General features: G+C 37.0%; 1 protein-coding gene across 3 annotated transcripts in view; it reads left to right on the top strand.

Moving 5' to 3' along the window:
* The window catches only part of NFIB (nuclear factor I B), a 174,394-nt gene that overhangs the window by 96,056 nt on the left and 58,924 nt on the right, over window positions 1–19,414 (top strand). For all 3 annotated transcript variants that reach the window (XM_085310586.1, XM_085310587.1, XM_085310588.1), the window contains exons 3-6: window positions 2,579–2,632; window positions 14,089–14,157; window positions 16,275–16,395; window positions 18,104–18,222. In XM_085310586.1, the coding sequence (XP_085166712.1) occupies window positions 2,579–2,632; window positions 14,089–14,157; window positions 16,275–16,395; window positions 18,104–18,222 (363 nt within the window). The remainder of the gene's footprint in view (window positions 1–2,578; window positions 2,633–14,088; window positions 14,158–16,274; window positions 16,396–18,103; window positions 18,223–19,414) is intronic.

Raw genomic sequence — 19,414 nt, 5'->3', positions numbered from 1 at the left:
TTAAAGTTTGGCCTCTGGAGAGTGGACCTCTTTAACTGCAATACAGGAACAAAGACTTCAGTTCTTATGAAGGTCCATATGCAGAAATGTATCACACTTTTAGCATTCCTGAAATGTTTTCAGGTTAATTTGATCTGATTTTTTGAAGGGGTGTACTGTGTCTTATCATGAAAAGATACAGGTGTACAAGATGGATACATATTGTTCATTGACTTTCCCAAAACTCATTCAGGCAATTCAGGAGATTTTCCTAGCCCTGCAAACCAACTTTTGAATGTAACCAACAAGACAAATCTGATCTATAGCTGTAGCTATTAGTTGCTTAAGTGGCTATTTGTTACTTGTAAAATGTGTTATATTATTGATTTACTCAGGAAAGCATTGCTTCCCATGTAGCATTACTGAAACTACCTAATTCCTCTGCTCTCAAACACTCTTGTTTATAATCAAGTCAGGATTTTATGGAGGCCTAAGCTTTACCTTAATGCAAGAATACACATAAAAATCAGCAAGTAGGCTAGTATATCTAAGAATAGAAACTAAGTATTAGATCTACCAAACAGGAATTAAAATTGAGAGTTGAGTTTGTATTTACTTTCCTTCTGAACTCTAGCAAAAAAAGACCAGGCACTGAAAAAATGAAATAAAAATAGGAGTTTTGATTTTCCCTGTGATACCTTTCCTCTACTTTCAGGCTTTTCACAGCATATGTAGCAAAACAGAGAAAAAGCAATTAGGCAGCTATCTCAGTCATGAATTGTTCCTTAAGACTCTTTCAGGGAGAGGTACCATGTGCGCTATTTCTTGGGGAGATTGAGACCGGCTATGATGAGAATTTCAGGCATCCTGGGTGCTGTACACTGAGGCAGGCCTCTGAAAGTGGCACTTTTCAAGAAAACTATGGGATGCACAGGATTTGATGAGGACCTGGTTTTATTCTGCTAATCTTGAGTGGAAGAAAGTAGAGGAAATCTCATGACATGAAATTAGCTTTCCTGCGTGCATTTTACTGTGTGCAAGGATAATTTCATTCTGTACTGGCAAATTTAGTTGTATGTTTAATAGCATTGAAACAGGATTTCATATATGCATTGATCTTCCAGTGCAACAGTTTGATTCTCAAATTCTTTTTTTCTGTAATTCAGGTAATTCAGTAGTTTAGCTGAACACAGTTTAGATGAATGAGTTAAGAGAATATACAAGTATATTTTGTTAGGTAACTTCTGCCACATCTTCAGAGTTTGAATTTTGAGATGGATTTCCATGTCAGGTAATACCTTCTGTAGGATCAAGTCAGTGTTAGCTTAATCTGTTTGAGAGTCATATGTGTCAAGCCACTGTGCTAAACTGTATAGGAGATGATAACAGATTTTAATGAGCCTTGCATAAAGAGGGGAGAGAATCTTTTATTCCAAGTTAAAGGCTGTATTGGTTTTAAGAAGAAGTGATGGAGACTGAGGGACCAGTATTCACCAATTTGTGTGCTTCTTTCCTCACTTATCTTTTTTTTGCTTTAATTTGAGGAACAAAAAAATTTTTGGTCAAGAACCCTGAGTGCTTCTGTGCAGTGGCGGGATCCATTTGGCAGTATCTATTTCTGTAGTGCTATGTTGCAACTACTTTGTGGTCGTAGGCTGCTAAAGAGCAGTGTTGCTTGTTCGAGTAATGGCAACCTCTTGTTCAGATATGAAACTGCTCCACTTCAGATACCCATACACAGAAGAAATGGTCATTATTCATTTCATTTCTTACTTTTTGTGTACAAGATTGTCTATCATGTCACAATTTGTTGGTATATTTTCTGGCATTGGAGCAGAATGTTATTATATTATTGATGTAGGAATGCAGCAAGAAGTAGATTAAAAGAAGCTGTTCTTATGAATAAGGATAGCATTTATTATCTGATGTGTTAACATCGAATCACACTCTCCTCTTGATTCATTAGGTGGCAAGAGGCAAATGCACTCTTTGAAGTCTTTAGGGCTTGTTTAGGTTAGTTTTTATGTTACATTAACTTCGTTTCACAACAGCTACTCTTACAGAATGTGAACACAAAGGCAGTGCTGTATTAAAACAGACAGTCGTATCTTCGGTCTTCAGTCTGTGGAAGCAATATGTGCCTTTGTGCTTTAAGGGAAGGGTAAAGAAACAGGATTCGTCGCCACAAACCCCTTTAGTTGCCTGATCCAGTACATCTTTCTGATCATTGCATCAGAAGAAGCTAGCTCTGCTTTGCTAATTGTATTATATTATATTTTGGGATGGAGGGAAAGGGAATGAAAACGTACCCTTCTAGATGCGTTTACACTCTGAGTATTTACCTGAATGACTCTCTTGTCCTTATTCAGTGATCTATGAGTTCCTCTTAAGAGGATCATTGCATTTTTCACAATGTTTCTGGTTCTGTATAAAATGGATTACATATAGTGTATTTGTTCAGTAATGCCTTCATGTGGAAAGTCAGGGAAATGACCTTTAAAGAACAAAGTTAAGTATTAGTTTAATACCAAAGGAGGGTATTATAGAATTGTGAGATACTTTCAAAACATAGTAAAACACTTCTGTGATTTCTTTATAGATTCTGGACAACCAGGAAGTCCAAGCCACAATGATCCTGCCAAGAATCCACCAGGTAAATATAAAAGTTCCAGGGCATGTGCAGTCTAACATTGTTTGAGAACAAAGATACTACTGTTAATAGTTAAAGAGAGCATAATTGGTCAGCAACATATTTTGCACTGGTGAGTACATATAATCAGGACAAGCTGTTATTATTTTAGCTGTTTTGAACAGGAAGTGCCTCAGTTGTAGTTTCATCAAGATTCATGTAATCTAAGGAATCCTTACCTCCATTTATTCATGCTTTTCTTGAAATTTGTAAACAGCAATAGGCCGAGGAATAAGGAAATAATCCCAAACTTTCATAAAAATCTCCAAATGCTACAATTATTCATTTATCAGAGATAAAACAAAATTATTCTCCCTTTAAAGTCTATGGCCTAATTATCAGCTTCTTCTTGCCTTTAAATTTATTTTATGCATGCAGTTTAAAATGTAAAAATGTTCTGTTTTTATAGACACGTATCAACTCAAAGCAGTTTCTGAACACATTGTGGGTCATGCTAATGGAATTTGTCATTTTTTTTTGAGAGAGATGTCAGTGATATCATGGAAACAGTCTTTTCAAGGATTCTCTAAAAATAAAAGATTGAAGAGAAAATCAAAACCAGACTTTGCCATTCCACACTATTTAGGCCAAAGACTTTTTGTATTTTTATGAATTTGTCCTTTTAATCAATTGAGCCATGCTGGTAAATTTTGTAAATCTTTATTTTACGAATTTTATTAGAGTAAGACAAATAAGTGTGTCAGAGTTCCTCATATTATCACTTCTTAATGAGTAAGGAGTGACTCCTGCAAGTGAAGTCACGCTGTATCTTCTCCTTTCTGCTCTCAGAAGAAGTGACTATCTGAAATATGTTTGCAGCTAACTCAATTTATTCTTTTCCTAAATGTTAAATGAATCGTACTCTAACCAAGAAGTAATCGTGTGATGCTGGACTTCTAAACATACATGACCATTTTCTGGAACTGTTTGAACATTAGGAAAACATCCTGTGTTGTGATTGTACAGCTTTGTACAGCAGAAAGGATCAAAATCATTCTATAAATGTCATGCACCATGCCACGTGTGTCCTAAGTAAATACCCAAAAGTAGGAGACCCATCATAGCTCATTATAAAATGCAAAAAAATCATATAGCCTCTCTAACATGAGAAACAGAAATGAATACGGGAAGATTGCAGCTGTATTTTGGAGGTATGAGGGTAGAACAACTTCATATATGTCAAACTCTTTTAAGTTATTTTCTAACTCAATTTTTTTGCAAGCGATGATGCATGTTTATTAGTTTGAAACCATTTTTGTAGGGAGACTTTGATGCTGTTTCTCTCCAAACTGTGTGGGATATATGACTAGGCTTTTATTTCTCTATTAAATATATGACGTAAATTATGTAGCTTTGTGGTTTAAAAACCCCAAAGAAGCCACCACAGCACATTTACACCTAAAAGAAGCCTGAAGAATTTCCTCACAGATAATCATGGTTTTGCAAAGCGTGGAGTATTGAGCTCTCAAGCATTTATTTTTGTTTTAAAAGATCTCTGAGAGTGCAAAAAAAGAAAAAAAAAGAAAAGGGGGGGAAAAAAAAAAGAAAGCCAAATGCATCACACCTCATCAGTCTGAAGAATCCAGTCTGTAGCCGCTGGGTTTGAAAAGCTGAATGCAGGGACTGGAGGCTCATATTCACCTTTTTCAAAAAAATTTCCATTTTTAAAGTAGGATTTAACATTTGGATTAGGGAAGTAGAGGTACATATTTCACCACCGAGGATCATATCCTCACTGAGTGTATTTGCTTATCCTTTACTCTGAACTCCAACTTCTGGTTATGCTAGAAAGGAATAAACTTGTTTCCAGCAACAGAGCCATGGGGCGAGTGGAAGATGAATGCCACAGGCTTCCTTTTGCAAGCCTTGTGGGACTAGATCAGATGCTCCACGATGTCTCATGACCTCCAGTGGCCCAGGAGGTGGAGGGAGGTAAAGGGGAGAAAAATCTGCTGCTGATTTCATCATGAAACTTTCTACTTGAAATTTGATCGTAACACTTTCTCATGCCGTGCAGCCACTGTTGGCAGTATTATTCCTTTTGTTGGATGCCAAGTAGGGACAGAAAATGGAAGCTGTGCCTTGAAACCCTTCATTTGAGCAGAGATAGGCACATAATTGAACATCATCAGTCTGTTTGAGGATATATGAACTGCTGGCATCGTTCAGCCTCCCTGTGCGATACTGTCCTGGGGTTAAACTAGGAAGACAGGAAGAAAGCACTGAGGTTTATGGGACTACACAAGAGTGAGCTTCTGGGGCAGCTCAGGGGAACAAGAGGGAGTCACGCTCATTTAAGTCTGTCCGAGGAGAAGGACTGCTGTCCGAGTCTTTCCCATTAAATTCCACATGAGTCTTATTATTAGAACCAGGCCATTACTTCTCTCAAAGCCCAGAGGATATCCACTCAGGGGTTTGTTTTCTGTCTCAGGCCAGGAGCCCTTGGGCTGGCAGCGCCAGCATGGTCTGTTCCTGCATTGTGTTTTGATCTGAGGTCTGTGTATCAAGGAGCCAGGGCATTGGCAAGGGACTGGTACTGTTAGCGTTTGGATGCCACTTCCTTCACAAAGACATTGCCAAGAAAAAGGAGGCTGAGACCTGAGTGGTAGTTGGCGAGGCTGCTGGTGTTAAAAGTGGGTTTTTCTAGGTTTGGCTAGACTGCTGAATTCTTTAGGGTGTCTGGTAATTTGCTGTCTTAACCATAGAGGGAGGGTAATGTCACATGCCAAACAAAAGAACATTAAGTGCACATGCTGGAATTCTTTACAACAGGTTCCTAAAAATACACTGGATATTTTGATAGCATAATACAGTATTAAGATGGGGTAGCTTGTGGTGGAAGTGGTGTGTAGCTTTTGTTGCAAGATCCAGGGATATCCTCCTCTTAAGATTTATTTTCCAAAAACTTTGATCTGGTATATTGCTGAAGTATGAAACTTCCTTTTTCTATGAGCTGAATTGTAAAGACCACTTCTCTGTAGGCTCCAGACAGACTGATGAACCATACACAAGTGAGAGAGAGAGGAGAGGAGTCTGAACGCTACTGTTGTCCAGATTAGCCATTAAGCTCCTGGAATCTAAAATGATGATAGCACTGCACTGGCTATTAGAAGTTTTCTTGGGTTCATAGAGAGAATGGACATGTCTGTGGAACAGAAATTGATTGAGGGTTGCTAAATAGTACAAAGCACGTCTGAATTAATAAATTCTTCGACTAAAAATACTTGCAGCCTAGGATAATTGTACCTAAAATCCTTTTATACCTGTCGTATTTCTTCTATACGCATCTACTTAGGGCTACTGCTRGAGGCAGGCAACTGAAGGAGGTATACCCAGCAAGGCAGTTTCARTGCTATTCTGTATTATTTACTCCCTTTATTTCCCATATGCCTTTTAGTCCAATGCATATGCAGTGTGTGTAGCTGAAAAAAATCTATAAAATGAGCCTTCTTTAGCAATGGTGTTTCCTGAAATACCTGCAAAGATTTGGATAGATGTGTACTGAAGAGAGAGGGTGTGATTTTTCAGCAAATCCATCTGCTAGACATAAGAAAAGCACCAGAGTGAATAAAAAGAGAAAAACATCTATTAAGAAGATAATGATATCCACATTGCCCGTAACAGTTCAGTCTTCAGTTATACATTCCTTACCAGGAAACTCTCTTGGTAGAGGATTTCTGGTTGTTGTTCTGCTTTGTTTTTCTTTCCTTTCCTTACTACCTGTTGGCCACAACTTTTTGACGTTTGTAAAGTTACTTTCTACCTGTCTTTGATATGAGACTGCTGCTTAGCAAGAATTGCTTTGTTTATACATAAATGTTAACGCTGCTGTGTATAGTTATTGCTATGGCGCTTAAATCTCTGAAGATAGTGTTTTAAATAAGCTACTGAAATAGGAGTAAGTTATATTCAGAGATACTGCTGTTGCTAAATATTATTTTGATAAGACCATAAGATAGGATGGACAATTGTATACAGTTTGAGGCCAAGAGAACAGGAAACATGAGAGAATGGATATCATTCCTCCTGGTGCTTCGCATGTTGACTTTGGATAGAGCAGGAAGGGGGCTCTTCTGTTCTCATATGGGTCCCATCAGGATTTCACAGCTGTTCCTGCCCAGTACGGGGAAAGCAAATGATGACTTTTCAAAAAGTGCAAAGGAAACCCAGTTGCCCTGGCATAGATGGTTAGGAAGCTCTGAGACTAGAGAAGCCAGGCATGTTCAGATTCTTGCTCTTGTTGTAAGCAGATGAGTTTGGTGGTTTTAGGACTACATTTCCTAGCAAGTGGGATCGGGTAGGTTTTTATATTTCCTGGTAGAACTTACTCCATCCACTTCATCTGTCCTAAGGAATGTTTTCATACATATATACGAACTATAAAATAATAAATATATATAAAATTATATATGCAGACTATAAAACCTCAGCTTGGGTTGAATGAGGAAAGAAGAAGATTCAGATCCAAGTCCGTGTGCAAATTAATATTATTTTACGTATATGGGGCAACTTCATTTTTAGACAATGAAGTTGAGTGTCTGCCTCTCCACTTTATTTTCCTCCTCACTGTTTCCTTTCTTCTTTTTTTCATAAAAGCATATAATACGTAGTCAAGGCATTCATCTAAGTATAAGATCCCTGATCTGAATCAGACAYGATTAGATTAATCCATAGCCCCAGCCTTGCTTCTCTGGAATTGGTCTTTCCCTTGTGTTTTCACCAGAAATTTTATTCTGAGAACCTTTTCCAAAGAAGAACTGAGTGAAATCACCATCTGTTTTTTTTCTAGTTAAAATGTTGCCCAAAAGCTTACAACCAGCCTCACCTATCTCCTAATATGCAAATCTTCCTCGCAGCTGTAGAGCCCCAAAGGCTTTTCTGAGCTTTAATATGGGCTAGCAGCCATGAGGAGAACATTCCTTTGGATCAAGCTGTAAGAAATGTGTAATAAATTTGTCTATATGACTGTTCTAGAAAGAGGTATTTTGGTTTAATATTTTAGAATGTACACTTTTAGAAATAATCTCTTAAGAGTAACATGTGGTCTCAACCTTTGCACTCTTTTGAAAATGCAATAAACAAATGTCTTTGAGTTTTGAATGACTCAGAACACAGATGGTTTCATTATTTTACAGTATTATAAGTTACCCTCTTGTGGAGAATTAGACCCATAATTAATAGCAATAGAAGAGAAACTCCCTGGCCTCATCATTGTAAGCAGCTTTTCTTCTGGAAGCAATGATGCCATAGTAGCAGTTTGGGGAGTCAGGCAGAGTTGTATTTAAACAAATATATGTTCTGAGTCTTGCTCTTTCAGCATGGGAGTGGATATTCTGAGACGCTTGCAGTTTCCTGTATGCCTGCAGCCCTACCATCTCAGATAGTGATCTTCAAATAAAACAGAGTTGGGCTTGGTCAGGGCTTGATTTTCTGTGGAGTTCTCTTTCACAAATGTTCTAAGAGTTAGTAATGACAGTGATTGAGAGGTGATACTCTTCTTCATCAGTATCCCAGCCCTGAGCCTGTCGGGGCATTTTGAGGGCAGCGTGCAGCTGTGCTATCTCACAGTCAGAAACCTGCACAGCCTCTTTTACCAAGAGCAGAACTTCAGCCTTGTGTCCTAGTTTGAATTCTGGCGTGGTTAATTACTACCGTTTGCTCACTTAAGCTTACCTCCAAATTTTCATGTGAATGCACTAATCTTCTTAATAAAGCTGGAGTGTGATGGCGTTGTGCTTTTAAAAATGATGCTGCTATTCATTTCTGACACTGTTATGTTCAGTGGTGAGCACACTGGTTTTTACTTCAAAGCAGGCACAGACCAGTAATTTACTAAACACTGCTGTGCAACACGTYAGGATTCCAGATTCCCTCTTTGGCACCAAATAATTCCTTTTTGTTACCATGCAGCTCCTTAAATGTTAAAAACCAATTCCCCCAACCTCTTTCTATAATCTTGGCTGCAGTTTGTGCAGAACCTGAGGCCCTCTGGAGTGAAAGGCAGGATGCATTTGTTGTAGTTTCTCTTTCTTGCTCAGTTTCAAGGCAACCGKTGGATTCCATTACTCCATTGTCAATCAAATTAAGTGTTTATATCTTGAAATTACTGAAACATTCAAGGGCACTGTTTTTGTTATTAACTCGACAATTTTACTAAAGATCTTGCTTGTTTTTGATAAGGCATTTTCTTAGGCCCTTACTTTGCTAAAAAGTTCAGTGTAGTAAGGGGATCTTTTTGCAACATGTTTGTCCCCTGTCCCAGTTACAACATGATTGCAGTTTGCAGGAAAAAACTGTGGCTGTACAACAAGGTCAGAGACAGTCATGTGGTAGCAAAAATAATCTCATTCCCTAGACAGGCCTTTAGTTCAACTGTTTCAGCTGACATCACCACTGAAATCTTCWGCATCACTCCTTGGCTTGTGTTGTCCACCCTTAACTGCCTTTAAGAAATTCTGATTCCATGGAAACCTGTTTCTGGTACTGTTACCAAGATACCCGCTTCAAAGTGCATGCAATRCAGAAAAAAAAAATTGAAATTTGCTAGACTTTATATTAACTTCCTTACGTACAGTGTGAGACTAATTTTCACTGGTCCTACTGTGAGTAGTAGCAGTATGCCATTAGTATTCCCGCTGACAGTAAAGAGCTTCCTGAAGAAGTTAAATGTGGCAGAGAGCAGCAGCAGCTACCCTTAAAATGTCTATTTTCAAAGGCTCTGTTAAAAGAATATAATAGGACTATTTTATCTTTGATCATAGCAGTTTCAGAAATCGAACAAACTTGCAACAGTATCACGCACATTACATCACCTAATTTAATTTTAAAAAAACAGCCTTTCTACAACTCTACTAGCATTTTCTAGACCAGGCTGAAGCTTCCAGCCTTTCTTTTCATAGCTGATGAACCTATTGCATTGCTAGTAAGTCTCCCTACTGCTTCAAAATTCTCCTCTTTAAATATCTAAGAAGAAAAATGCAGTAATAAAAAATATTTCTTTCATTGTTTTGATCCTTATTTTTGCTTGTAAGCTGCTCAAAATCAAGGCTGTATCAGTGAAAAAATGCAATACTTAGTGATACCAGGAAGTAATTTTATRTTTTGGCACTGGTCAATATACAGCAGAGCATAAACAGACTTTCTATTCATAAAAGTACAATTAAATCAGAAGATACTAAAAAGACTGGTTAAAGATTTGTAAAGCCAGATGTTACTGGTAAACTTTAAAGTAGTTTGAGAACAAGCGCCGTACAGAATGTTAGAGCCAACTGAAAATATTTACCAATAAGCTTAAACAATTGGAAAAAAACATATTTGAAAACCGTACTTGTAACTCAGCTCTTGAATTCATAGCATAGGAATAGAGATGAAGACATTTAAGGACTGGAACTGAGTTAGAAAAAGTTAGAAGAATTACTGTAGGTTCCTGTTCTTTCTCAACTGTGTCAGTGTAGCTTGATCATAAGTGCTGCTTAGAGAATGATATTTTCGTCTTTCATCTGTTATAGCACCAGTCTGGTTACTGTAGTATTAAGTTTGTAAAATTTATTTTTTAGGAATGTCCTTTATGTAAAAAAGCCAAGGAAGGAAGCTATGTTTTATGTACTCACTCTAGAAAACCCAAAAAGAGAGAAAAAAAAAAACACCTTTTTTTTTTTTTTTTTTAATAGGAAAAAAGTCTACTGTTATTTTGAGTGTTTGGAAGTTACTGATTGGCTGTACAGAAATGTATTAGGGTGATTTTGGTAGGCATATTCTTGTTATAGAACATAGATTTTTAAAAATGATGATAATTTATGAAATTCCCTTCAGAGAGTGTCCTATCTCAGGCAAGATGAGTTTTAGTAAATGACCATATTCTGTGCTTATATTGGGTTTGAACAACAAAGAGAGCAATGCAGTATCAGGACCATCAGAAGTTACAGTAAATTTTCTATGAGGAATAGAACAGTAAAGTATTASCAAGTGCTTTACTGAACCATTCAGAAACACATACAATGAGTGTTAATTTAAATATATTTAAAATGTTAATGCAAGCAGTGAATTAGGGAGTACTTAATCAAATAACAATAAAACCTATATTGTATGGAGTATCTCCATATATCTTTCTCTTGCATACAATGCAATAATGTGAATCTGAATGTTAAGTCTTGTTCAGYAGGGAGATCAGCTTCCTAAGGTAAAAGACAGTGTCTCACATCATTAAAATCAAAGTATTCTACAGTGCAGTATTACAGAGTCTTACTGTTTATTCATCATATTTTCAATGCCTGTTTCTGCAACAAATTACAGCAGTTTAATAATACAAAACATTTTTGTATTGCACAGTTAGAAGCCAAGAAAAGTTCTGCAAAATATCTACCACAGATTGACTTCCTAAATAGTTAAAACTGCTGAACTCCACTGGTGCTGGTACTAAACGTACTGTTTATTTTCCTGTACTCAGAGGCACCACTGGAATCCACCTTCCCTATTAGGACTCAAAATGAAGTTACTCAGTGCCTGTGAAATAAAATCTACAGACTTTTTATGAGATTTTATCACGTTATGTAGAGAAAAAAATCGATCTACTTCTTAAGTTGGTTGAGACGCACTGTAGCTGCACATTTTCCCTCTCTTTCGAAATGCCAGGCAAAGCATTTGCATGCCTCTGTGGGTGTGATTATTTTTAGCTCATGCAAGGCCGGGTGAAGCCTGAAGAGTGTATCAGAYGGGCAGGGGGAAAGACAGCGTCCGTCAGCCAGCAGGGCATCCTTCCTGAGGGAGCGCCGAGCAGCGGTACCACTCTGCGGCAGGACTTCTCCCCCCTCCTGTTCCTTGTCGCACGGAGGGAGACTTGCTACTGCGCTTTATGCTATGCAGCTATTTGCAGCATTGGCAGTGAGAAAAACTGAAAATTCGTGAGAGAAATCTCAGGATTATATACATGTGTGTAYGCATGTGTGAGCATATACATGTACACGTGAGTGTTTTATATATAAAATCCTGCATTTGAGTTTTCTCTCTCTCTCTCTTTTTTTTTTTAATATAATAAGCCTTGGGGCTTGTTCCTGTGAAAATAATAGTTTGACTAACTTATGCTTTGTAGAACTCCTCTCAGGTTTGCCTAGCTTGACTGAGAGAAGTTAGGCTTCAAAGCAGTGATATTTGGATAAGCAGCACAGAAGTTCACAGACTCTGTCTCATTACCAGCTCGAGAGCTGGCTGCACATTTATACACTGGCTTTAAGCCACGCTTCACTTACAGGCCAACTAAAATCAAGAAACCAAATTTTTCTTTGGAAGTCTCCCATCCGTGTACTACTTCAGACTGTTCCTGCTGAAGGAAAGGGAAAGAAGAAGGAAAAGATGGCCAGTATCAAAGGCCACTTTGCCCTCTCTTAGGTTAAAAAAATGAAAACTGAGGAAGAAAGGAAAAAGAATCATTGATGCTTTRAAATTTTCTGTGGTATGTTTGCAAGTTGTGTCACATACAGAAGTAAATATTTGAGACATCAGCAGATCATCTTTTCGTCCTACCTGAAGGCAGGCAAAAAGGGCACAAGGCAATGTGGAGGATGTAAGAGAGACGACCTTTTTTTTTTTTTTTCTTAGAAATTGGAGACAAGCAAAATGGCAGAGATGAGAATGAAGAACAATAGGAGAGGAAAAAAGTAATAGATGGTGAGAGAAACCGTTGAAAAGAGGGGAAGAGGAATGTGAAAAGAAGGAAATAAAAGGGGGGGAGATATACAGAGATACTAAGAGAAATAAAGACAGGCAGTAATATCATATTTCATATGACATTGACTGAAGAAGCAAAGATAATGGCATAACAGAAAGCTTCCATATATTCCACAGCTTTGTGAGACTCTGTACATCTATTGCACTCACTCACATGGTGGTTTTTCAGGTCAGGAGTGTATAGGTATAAGAGTATTACTAAGATAGCAGGAAAAGCTGCTTTGTAATAAGGATTGTRTTTGGTTGGATGTGTTCACATTTTCCAGCTTGCAAGGTGCGTTGTTTATAAACGTAGTAGTAAATATTGTCAGGGATGCTGGGTGAGTCAGCTCTGCTGGGCTAGTGAGACTGAAAAAGAAGGTCCTCCTTCCCCCCATCCCTCCTTGTTTTCCTTAGAAAAGTAAGCAAAGTTTTCTGCATATGTACCAATCTGTGCACAGATCTGTCAAGTAAAGTGTACTACTATTATAGTCAATTTTCAGATGATAGTGGTGCTGTTTTGCTAAAGTATTTGCAGATGAAAGYAGAAGTTGCCAAAACACACCTAAAGAGAACAGTTCTTGGCCATTGCTTTCAAAATTTATGAACAGTCCAGTAGGGCATTTTTTTGTTTGTTTGTTTTCTTAGTTAAAACATTTAGGTTCCTGCTTTTCCTCATTGAGACCTTTGGAATAGAAAATTGGTCACGAATTTGCAAAGCAAAAATGCTCTGTTAACTCAGAAAAGAGACTTTATGAAATACAGTAAGCCATGTTTATTGTGCCATCTCATGCAAAAGCAAATTATCAGTAATATTATTGGAGCAGTGATCTGTTTAAAGTACAGATCCCAATAATTCGGATGGTAAATGGGTGACATTCCTGCCTGGAACAGCTACARTGTCACATAATTTCAAATTCAGTGAAGTTTATGCAGTGATTGCTGATAAGCAATTTCCACAGAAGTCTGGGTTTCTCAGGTCCCTGTTTATGTGGCATGTAGTTGCACTACTGGTATAACTCTATTGATTATTAGTTGTTGTTTCACTGCAGTACTTCAAAGTGCCTCAGTTTCAATGGCAAGAAAATTAAATCCTGTCTGTTTATCTTGGAATAARTAAACAGAAGCCATGTATGGTTTCTTAAATGTAGATTGCTAAGTATATGATTTATCAGGTATATAAAAACTCCACTGAACAGCTAAACTGTTTTGCCCAGTTCCTACTTTTATTGGAAATAACAGTAAACCTTTATCTGCCTCAGAGATGAAAATCCRTTAACTTTGATGGTAGTGTAAAACCACTACACAACAGGGCAAGAGTCAAATTCTGCTTTGCAGAAATGTATTATTCACTGTCTGGTAGTGAAGTTGTTTAATTTACCTGACTGTGCTCTTAGTTTAGTATTGACTTACAAATTGAAAGGACTGCTGACAGGAACTCATTTTCTGGCTGTTTCTGGACAGTTAACTAGAAGTTAAGTCCACTGAACTTCTAGTTAATTTCCATTGACATATTAAAGAATCATGTTCGTACTGCTCCTCAAATTTCCTGCACCTCTGTTTGAATTTCAGCTGTTACTCCATTCTGTTGAATTTCAGTGTTTTTTAGTCTAGCTTTGGGATTTTGTTGATACTGCAGTTAGATGGTGTGTGTATTTATCTGTAGTTATTTATTAAACTTCTCATTATGCTGATTACAGTGTTGTGATCTTTTTCAGTGTACCTTGAAGATAGTTTTGTAAAATCCGGAGTGTTCAACGTGTCAGAACTTGTGAGAGTGTCCAGAAGTAAGTTAACAATTACATTTAATCATTTTCAAGATCTACTAAAATCAAGTGAACTTTTTCTTTACCTTTTTTTTTCCAAAGATGTAAGATGTGTAGGAAAAGCCTATCACTACAAAGAGTTTTGATAACTTTGTGCACAGTATTACAGTTAATTTTGTATGCATTTGTCATAAAACACACAACGGTCCTTTTTTATCTCTTCAATATTTAAAAATTGAATCAATTTGTGTGTCCCTGTGCATAGCATAGTGGACAGTCAATAACATTTCTATACATAACAAAATATTTTATTTGTTGAACTTTCAGCTTTTTAAAGTTATTCTACACATCCTTGGATTATTCTAACCCATCTAATTATTCTTTTAGTTTGTTTTCTAGTTGGTAGCTCCTAAAAGAAAATCATAGCAAGGATAGAAAGGCTGATTAATTTAATGTATTAGTCTATTTCTTTTACTCACAGCATTAGTTATAATTGAATTTCAGCTTGCATTAGCTTCTTTTTGGTATCAGAAATGTTACACACACAAGCATACAAATGTAACATCAGTTATAAGTTTGAATGGACAGACGAAGTTTTTATTGCAGACAAAATGAACCAAAATGAACATAAAGATCTGTTTTGTTGACATTTAAGAATTTACTCTAATGCCATAGTGTAAAAACAGTGCATATTTTCATTTGACATTGCTTTCTGAGCACTTCTTTCATCCTTTTAGTATCAATACAATTAAAGTGTTTCTCTTAATACTTCATTAAATTGTGAACAAAAACATTTAAATTTGTGTTCGATAGTGTCTGCAGTGATGACGCAGTATAATGCCAACATGATGACAGATGAGTGTTTCAGGAAAATCTCCTTTGTGACGAGCTGAGGACAAAAACAGCGAGGCAGAAATCTCCAAAACTATCTGTCCTAGATTTTGTACAGGAGCTAATTCATGCCAGGACAGGATGCTTACAGAATTTAGTTGACTTAGCAAGGTTTAGGATGATTGTCATTTTTTGTTTGCTATGGTGAGAAATTAAAAATATTTGAAATGCTTCAGCAAAATACTGACTGTCGTGGTCCTGCAGTGTTAAGACATCTATTGTTTTTGTGCTTGCTGAAGACATGTTTTTGCCTTTTAAGTAGCTGAGGATTTGTATATATGAAATATATATTGTTTGTAGCTGACCAGTGTTGAAATAAGTTTTAATGTATTTTGCCATTAAAATTAGAAAAGAATCAATGTTGTAGTTATTTTATGAAATCATACCTTCTGCTGCTGACTGTTATACACAATATACTTGTAATAATAAACTTAAAAGCATGTGGTTTCTGTGGGATTTCTTTTCATGCATTTGTTTAACCTCAAGCCACAACAGAGTTGTACTTTAACTGTCAGGAAAAATACAAACCTTCAGATGCATTACACAACGTGCAATTATTCCTTTAAGTGCCAAAGGTAGTTAAAATGTACAATGCAGAGACAGAGAACAAAGGTAAATATCCCACAATGCATAATATATAATTTATTCTTGAAATGCCAAAATGCACAGCGTACAGACTCTGTAAGGKACTCAGGCCGTGTAAGGAGGTGAGGTAACACTGAGTGAATATGTGTTTGCGTGTAGGTGGTGGCACAGAATGGAAGGAAAGGAGGCAGCACAATATGCCATCAGGAGAGAAGGCTACTTTTAATAGAAAAGAGTTACAACGCTAAGGGAGGAAGAGTTTGTACATTCCAAGTTTGTTCTTTCCAGTTATTTCAACTGTTTTAATAAAATATATTAGCTCTGCTGATAAACTTTGCCTTATTCACTGTAAAAGTCATTCTGCAGAAGGCTCAACTTGGTGTCATGGCATGTATTACTTCTTCACATTAATGAACACAGTTCATTGCCTGTTATGAAACAGTTATGTACAACAAATATGTTTTCTGCAAAACTCTTAGGGGATTTCCGGGGACTGCAGGAGGAATTTCACTTTTAAGATATAAAAATATTGACAGAACTTGTCTGTATTTGGTTTCTACAAAAGGCAGAAAATTAGATTCATGTGAGAACATATGACGTTTTTCCCAGTGTTAAAAAGATAAAAGATTATCTTTGACTTTTTATAATGATGTATTTTTCAGCGCCTATAACCCAGGGAACTGGAGTGAACTTCCCAATTGGAGAGCTTCCGAGCCAGCCGTATTACCATGACATGAATTCGGGAGTAAATCTACAGAGGTCCCTATCCTCTCCACCAAGCAGGTAAAAACATGAAGTAAATGCTAATGCAAAGTCAGCTTTAATAGTGTGGGAAAAGCAATTCACAAATGCTATCAACAGCCTACTCTTTTATGAATTTCCTCTGATTTTTTAAGTAGGCTGTTTGTGTATACAGAGGTAACGTTACAAAGGTAACACATGTATGTTAAATAATCTTGTAATTTGAAATGATGTCATTATAGTGTATCATTACTATTGACATCACAGATAATAATTTCTGTCAGGTTTTAAGTGCTGACTAGCAATCTGCCAAGAAAATAATTATACCTGCTGAAACTGCTGCTCAGTTGCAGGAAGGTCTATCACCTTGGAGCCTGCTAGTGGTGTGTAATGCTATAAGGTAAATCCAGGCACAGAAGCTGGTTTTGATGGCTCCTTCTTGGATTTCCTCCTTGCAAGTTATGATAGGACAGCTTCTTGTGGAAAGGCCATGAGTTTCTTGCTTCACTCTTGCAAGGAGTTTTTCTCAGCACTGTGGATAAGGAGCACGGGGAGTCACAGACTCTCTTATTTTTCCTCCAGGGTCTCTGTGCAGCTGATACCAGCAGTTTACCCCGAAGGGCCAACTTCTTACTTGCTTTAACATACTGCCTTTCCTGGTTCTTCAAAATGTCCTGTCCCTCTCTGAGGAAGTGCAGGCAGCACCACAGAGGTGGCAAATCTGCTTTACCCTCCTGGTTTGAGGGAAGCATGTTGATTCCCTCAAGAATCCCTTTGATTTCTGAAGCTATCCTCTGTATCATGAAAGCGCAGTAGGATCTCTCATCACCAGGATGCTGCACTCCAATGAAAAGTATCTGGGCGGTGGGACAGGATTTACAATAAATTTGACTTTTAACAGGACCAGAATATTATTCACACCAAGATCTAGTGTTTGTGAGTTATTTAGCTCRTATTCCTGCATTTGCTTCCATTGAATTTTCAGCTTTATAGTTCACTTAATACATTTTAAAAGGATGGATTCAGTCTCACATTATTTTATAATAATAATAATAATAATTCCATGAAAGCCTTCATCATGGTTTCCTTTGGCAGTCTGCTTAGCAGTTTCAGTACATATTGTTATGAGGAAACTTGACTTTCCTTCACTGAAGTGCTGCCTCATTTTATCTAATGTATCTTGAAATGTAGGCCTTTTGTTTTCAATTAAACTAATTTAAAATGAAAGCTCTTTGTTTCAAGGTAGATCTTTTTGAAAAGCTTAGGATTTTGACCTGGTAAAGTACAGTAAACTATATTTTCCACCTGTTAACACATTCAGAAAAATTCCTGTTCTAAATGGACTTTATTAGCAGCACTTTTCCAGTGCTTTATTTTGCTTTCATGGGTGCTTGATAGTGTTTAACATTCTCATGATGCAACCTTTTTATAGCAAGTTATAGGAACCGGTTTCTTGGTTGTTCAGCTGGATGCTGGTAGACTTAACCCCTTAGATTTAGGGCTTTTGTAGAGTGGCCATTCATGCTATCTCTGAAATATAGTCAAGTGAAAAACRTAAGCACATACCTCCATTACACATTATTACATAATATATTCTAAGTAAACTAATATGAGATTTWAAATCTCCTTTTTTGGTCCTTTTTATGCATCAATTACTTTCTGTTGAAATGTTTGTTGAAAGCCAAATAGTTTCTATGCCATTACTAGCTGCATATCGTACTCATGGCTAAATCTTACATTATTTCAACAGCAAAAGACCCAAAACTATCTCCATAGATGAGAATATGGAACCAAGCCCGACAGGAGACTTTTATCCATCTCCAAATTCACCAGCTGCTGGGAGTCGAACATGGCATGAAAGAGATCAAGGTGAGTGATACCAGACCATTTTGCCTCAAAGTATATTCAAGCATACAGCAAAACTCTGCTTCCACCTTTCCATTACTTTAATAAAATGATACTTTTTTGAAAGAATGTTAATATTCTATGTGATTTATATATATAATATATGTGCTAGTTTTGTAAATACAGTTAAAAACAACAATCAAAGATATAAAGTGTGAACCACCACATAATATTTTTTCCTGTGTTCCTTGGCCTGTTGTTTGAAAAGAGGTTTTGCAAGTGAAATGCTTTTTATTGTGTAWGTTGTGATCATCTCAGAAGAATTATGAGTCAAATCATTTCAGTAAAAGCCAAAATATCTGCCTGTCGTGTTTGAAACARCACTAGTTTACTCAGCTTTCGTTTTGCAAAACATGGTGCAGACTCCTCTATATGGATTTAGCCCATGCTTTGTGACTCTGAAGAGGTCCAACCGGCCCCTTCTCTAAACAGACCTCACATAGCTCTGGAGGACTGCGTCTGTACAGGAAAATGTGTGGTTATGTGCAGTTGTGTTTTGGGACATTAGAAGCAAAGAACATGTTTGCTCAGAGAAGAAAATTATGACTGTCAAAACACTAAAGTTAATTGTCATAACTTTTCCTGATGTTAACTTGATGTTTTATAAACCTTCATGCTAGTGTAGTCTTTTCCCTCGCCCTTGTGATGTGAAAACATACTTAAACTTACGAGCGTTTGAACACTGTAGTGGTTAATGGACCCGCTGGCTGAGACTCTGAAGCTCTCTGGAGAATTTGTAAAATATGCAGCACAGTATGTAAAAGTGAAACAGAAAAAAAAAATGTAATTTTTTCCTTTGCTGCCACTGATATTTGCCTTCCTTTTCTCCCTACACTGCTCACCATTACTCTCATCCCTTCAGTTATAACTGACCCTTTGGGCTGCTCTTTTGTTATGTTGTTTTAGGCTTCTTCTGCTACTTTTTTCTGTTGTTTTTGCTAGGTTTTCTCTTTCACCTCTGTGTGCATGCTAGTATGTGCTCAGTATTTAATTTAGCTGTATTTTATTTTCACGGTTTGAGGATACCTGGTCTCCTTTAAATCTATTTTTGCCTATTCTCTGATTTGTGTTCTCGTTAGGCTATTTCTCACACACTGTGTTTCCATGTTTTTTTTTTTTTTTCTCTTCTTTATTTTTTCTGTTCTTTCCTCTCATG

The sequence above is a fragment of the Rhea americana genome, unplaced genomic scaffold (genome assembly GCF_003343005.1).
Source record: "Rhea americana isolate MKP2758 unplaced genomic scaffold, rheAme1 scaffold_320, whole genome shotgun sequence".
Classification (NCBI taxonomy): domain Eukaryota; kingdom Metazoa; phylum Chordata; class Aves; order Rheiformes; family Rheidae; genus Rhea; species Rhea americana.
The sequence above is the reverse complement of the archived record's forward strand: the minus strand, read 5'-3'. Positions and strand labels throughout refer to the sequence as shown.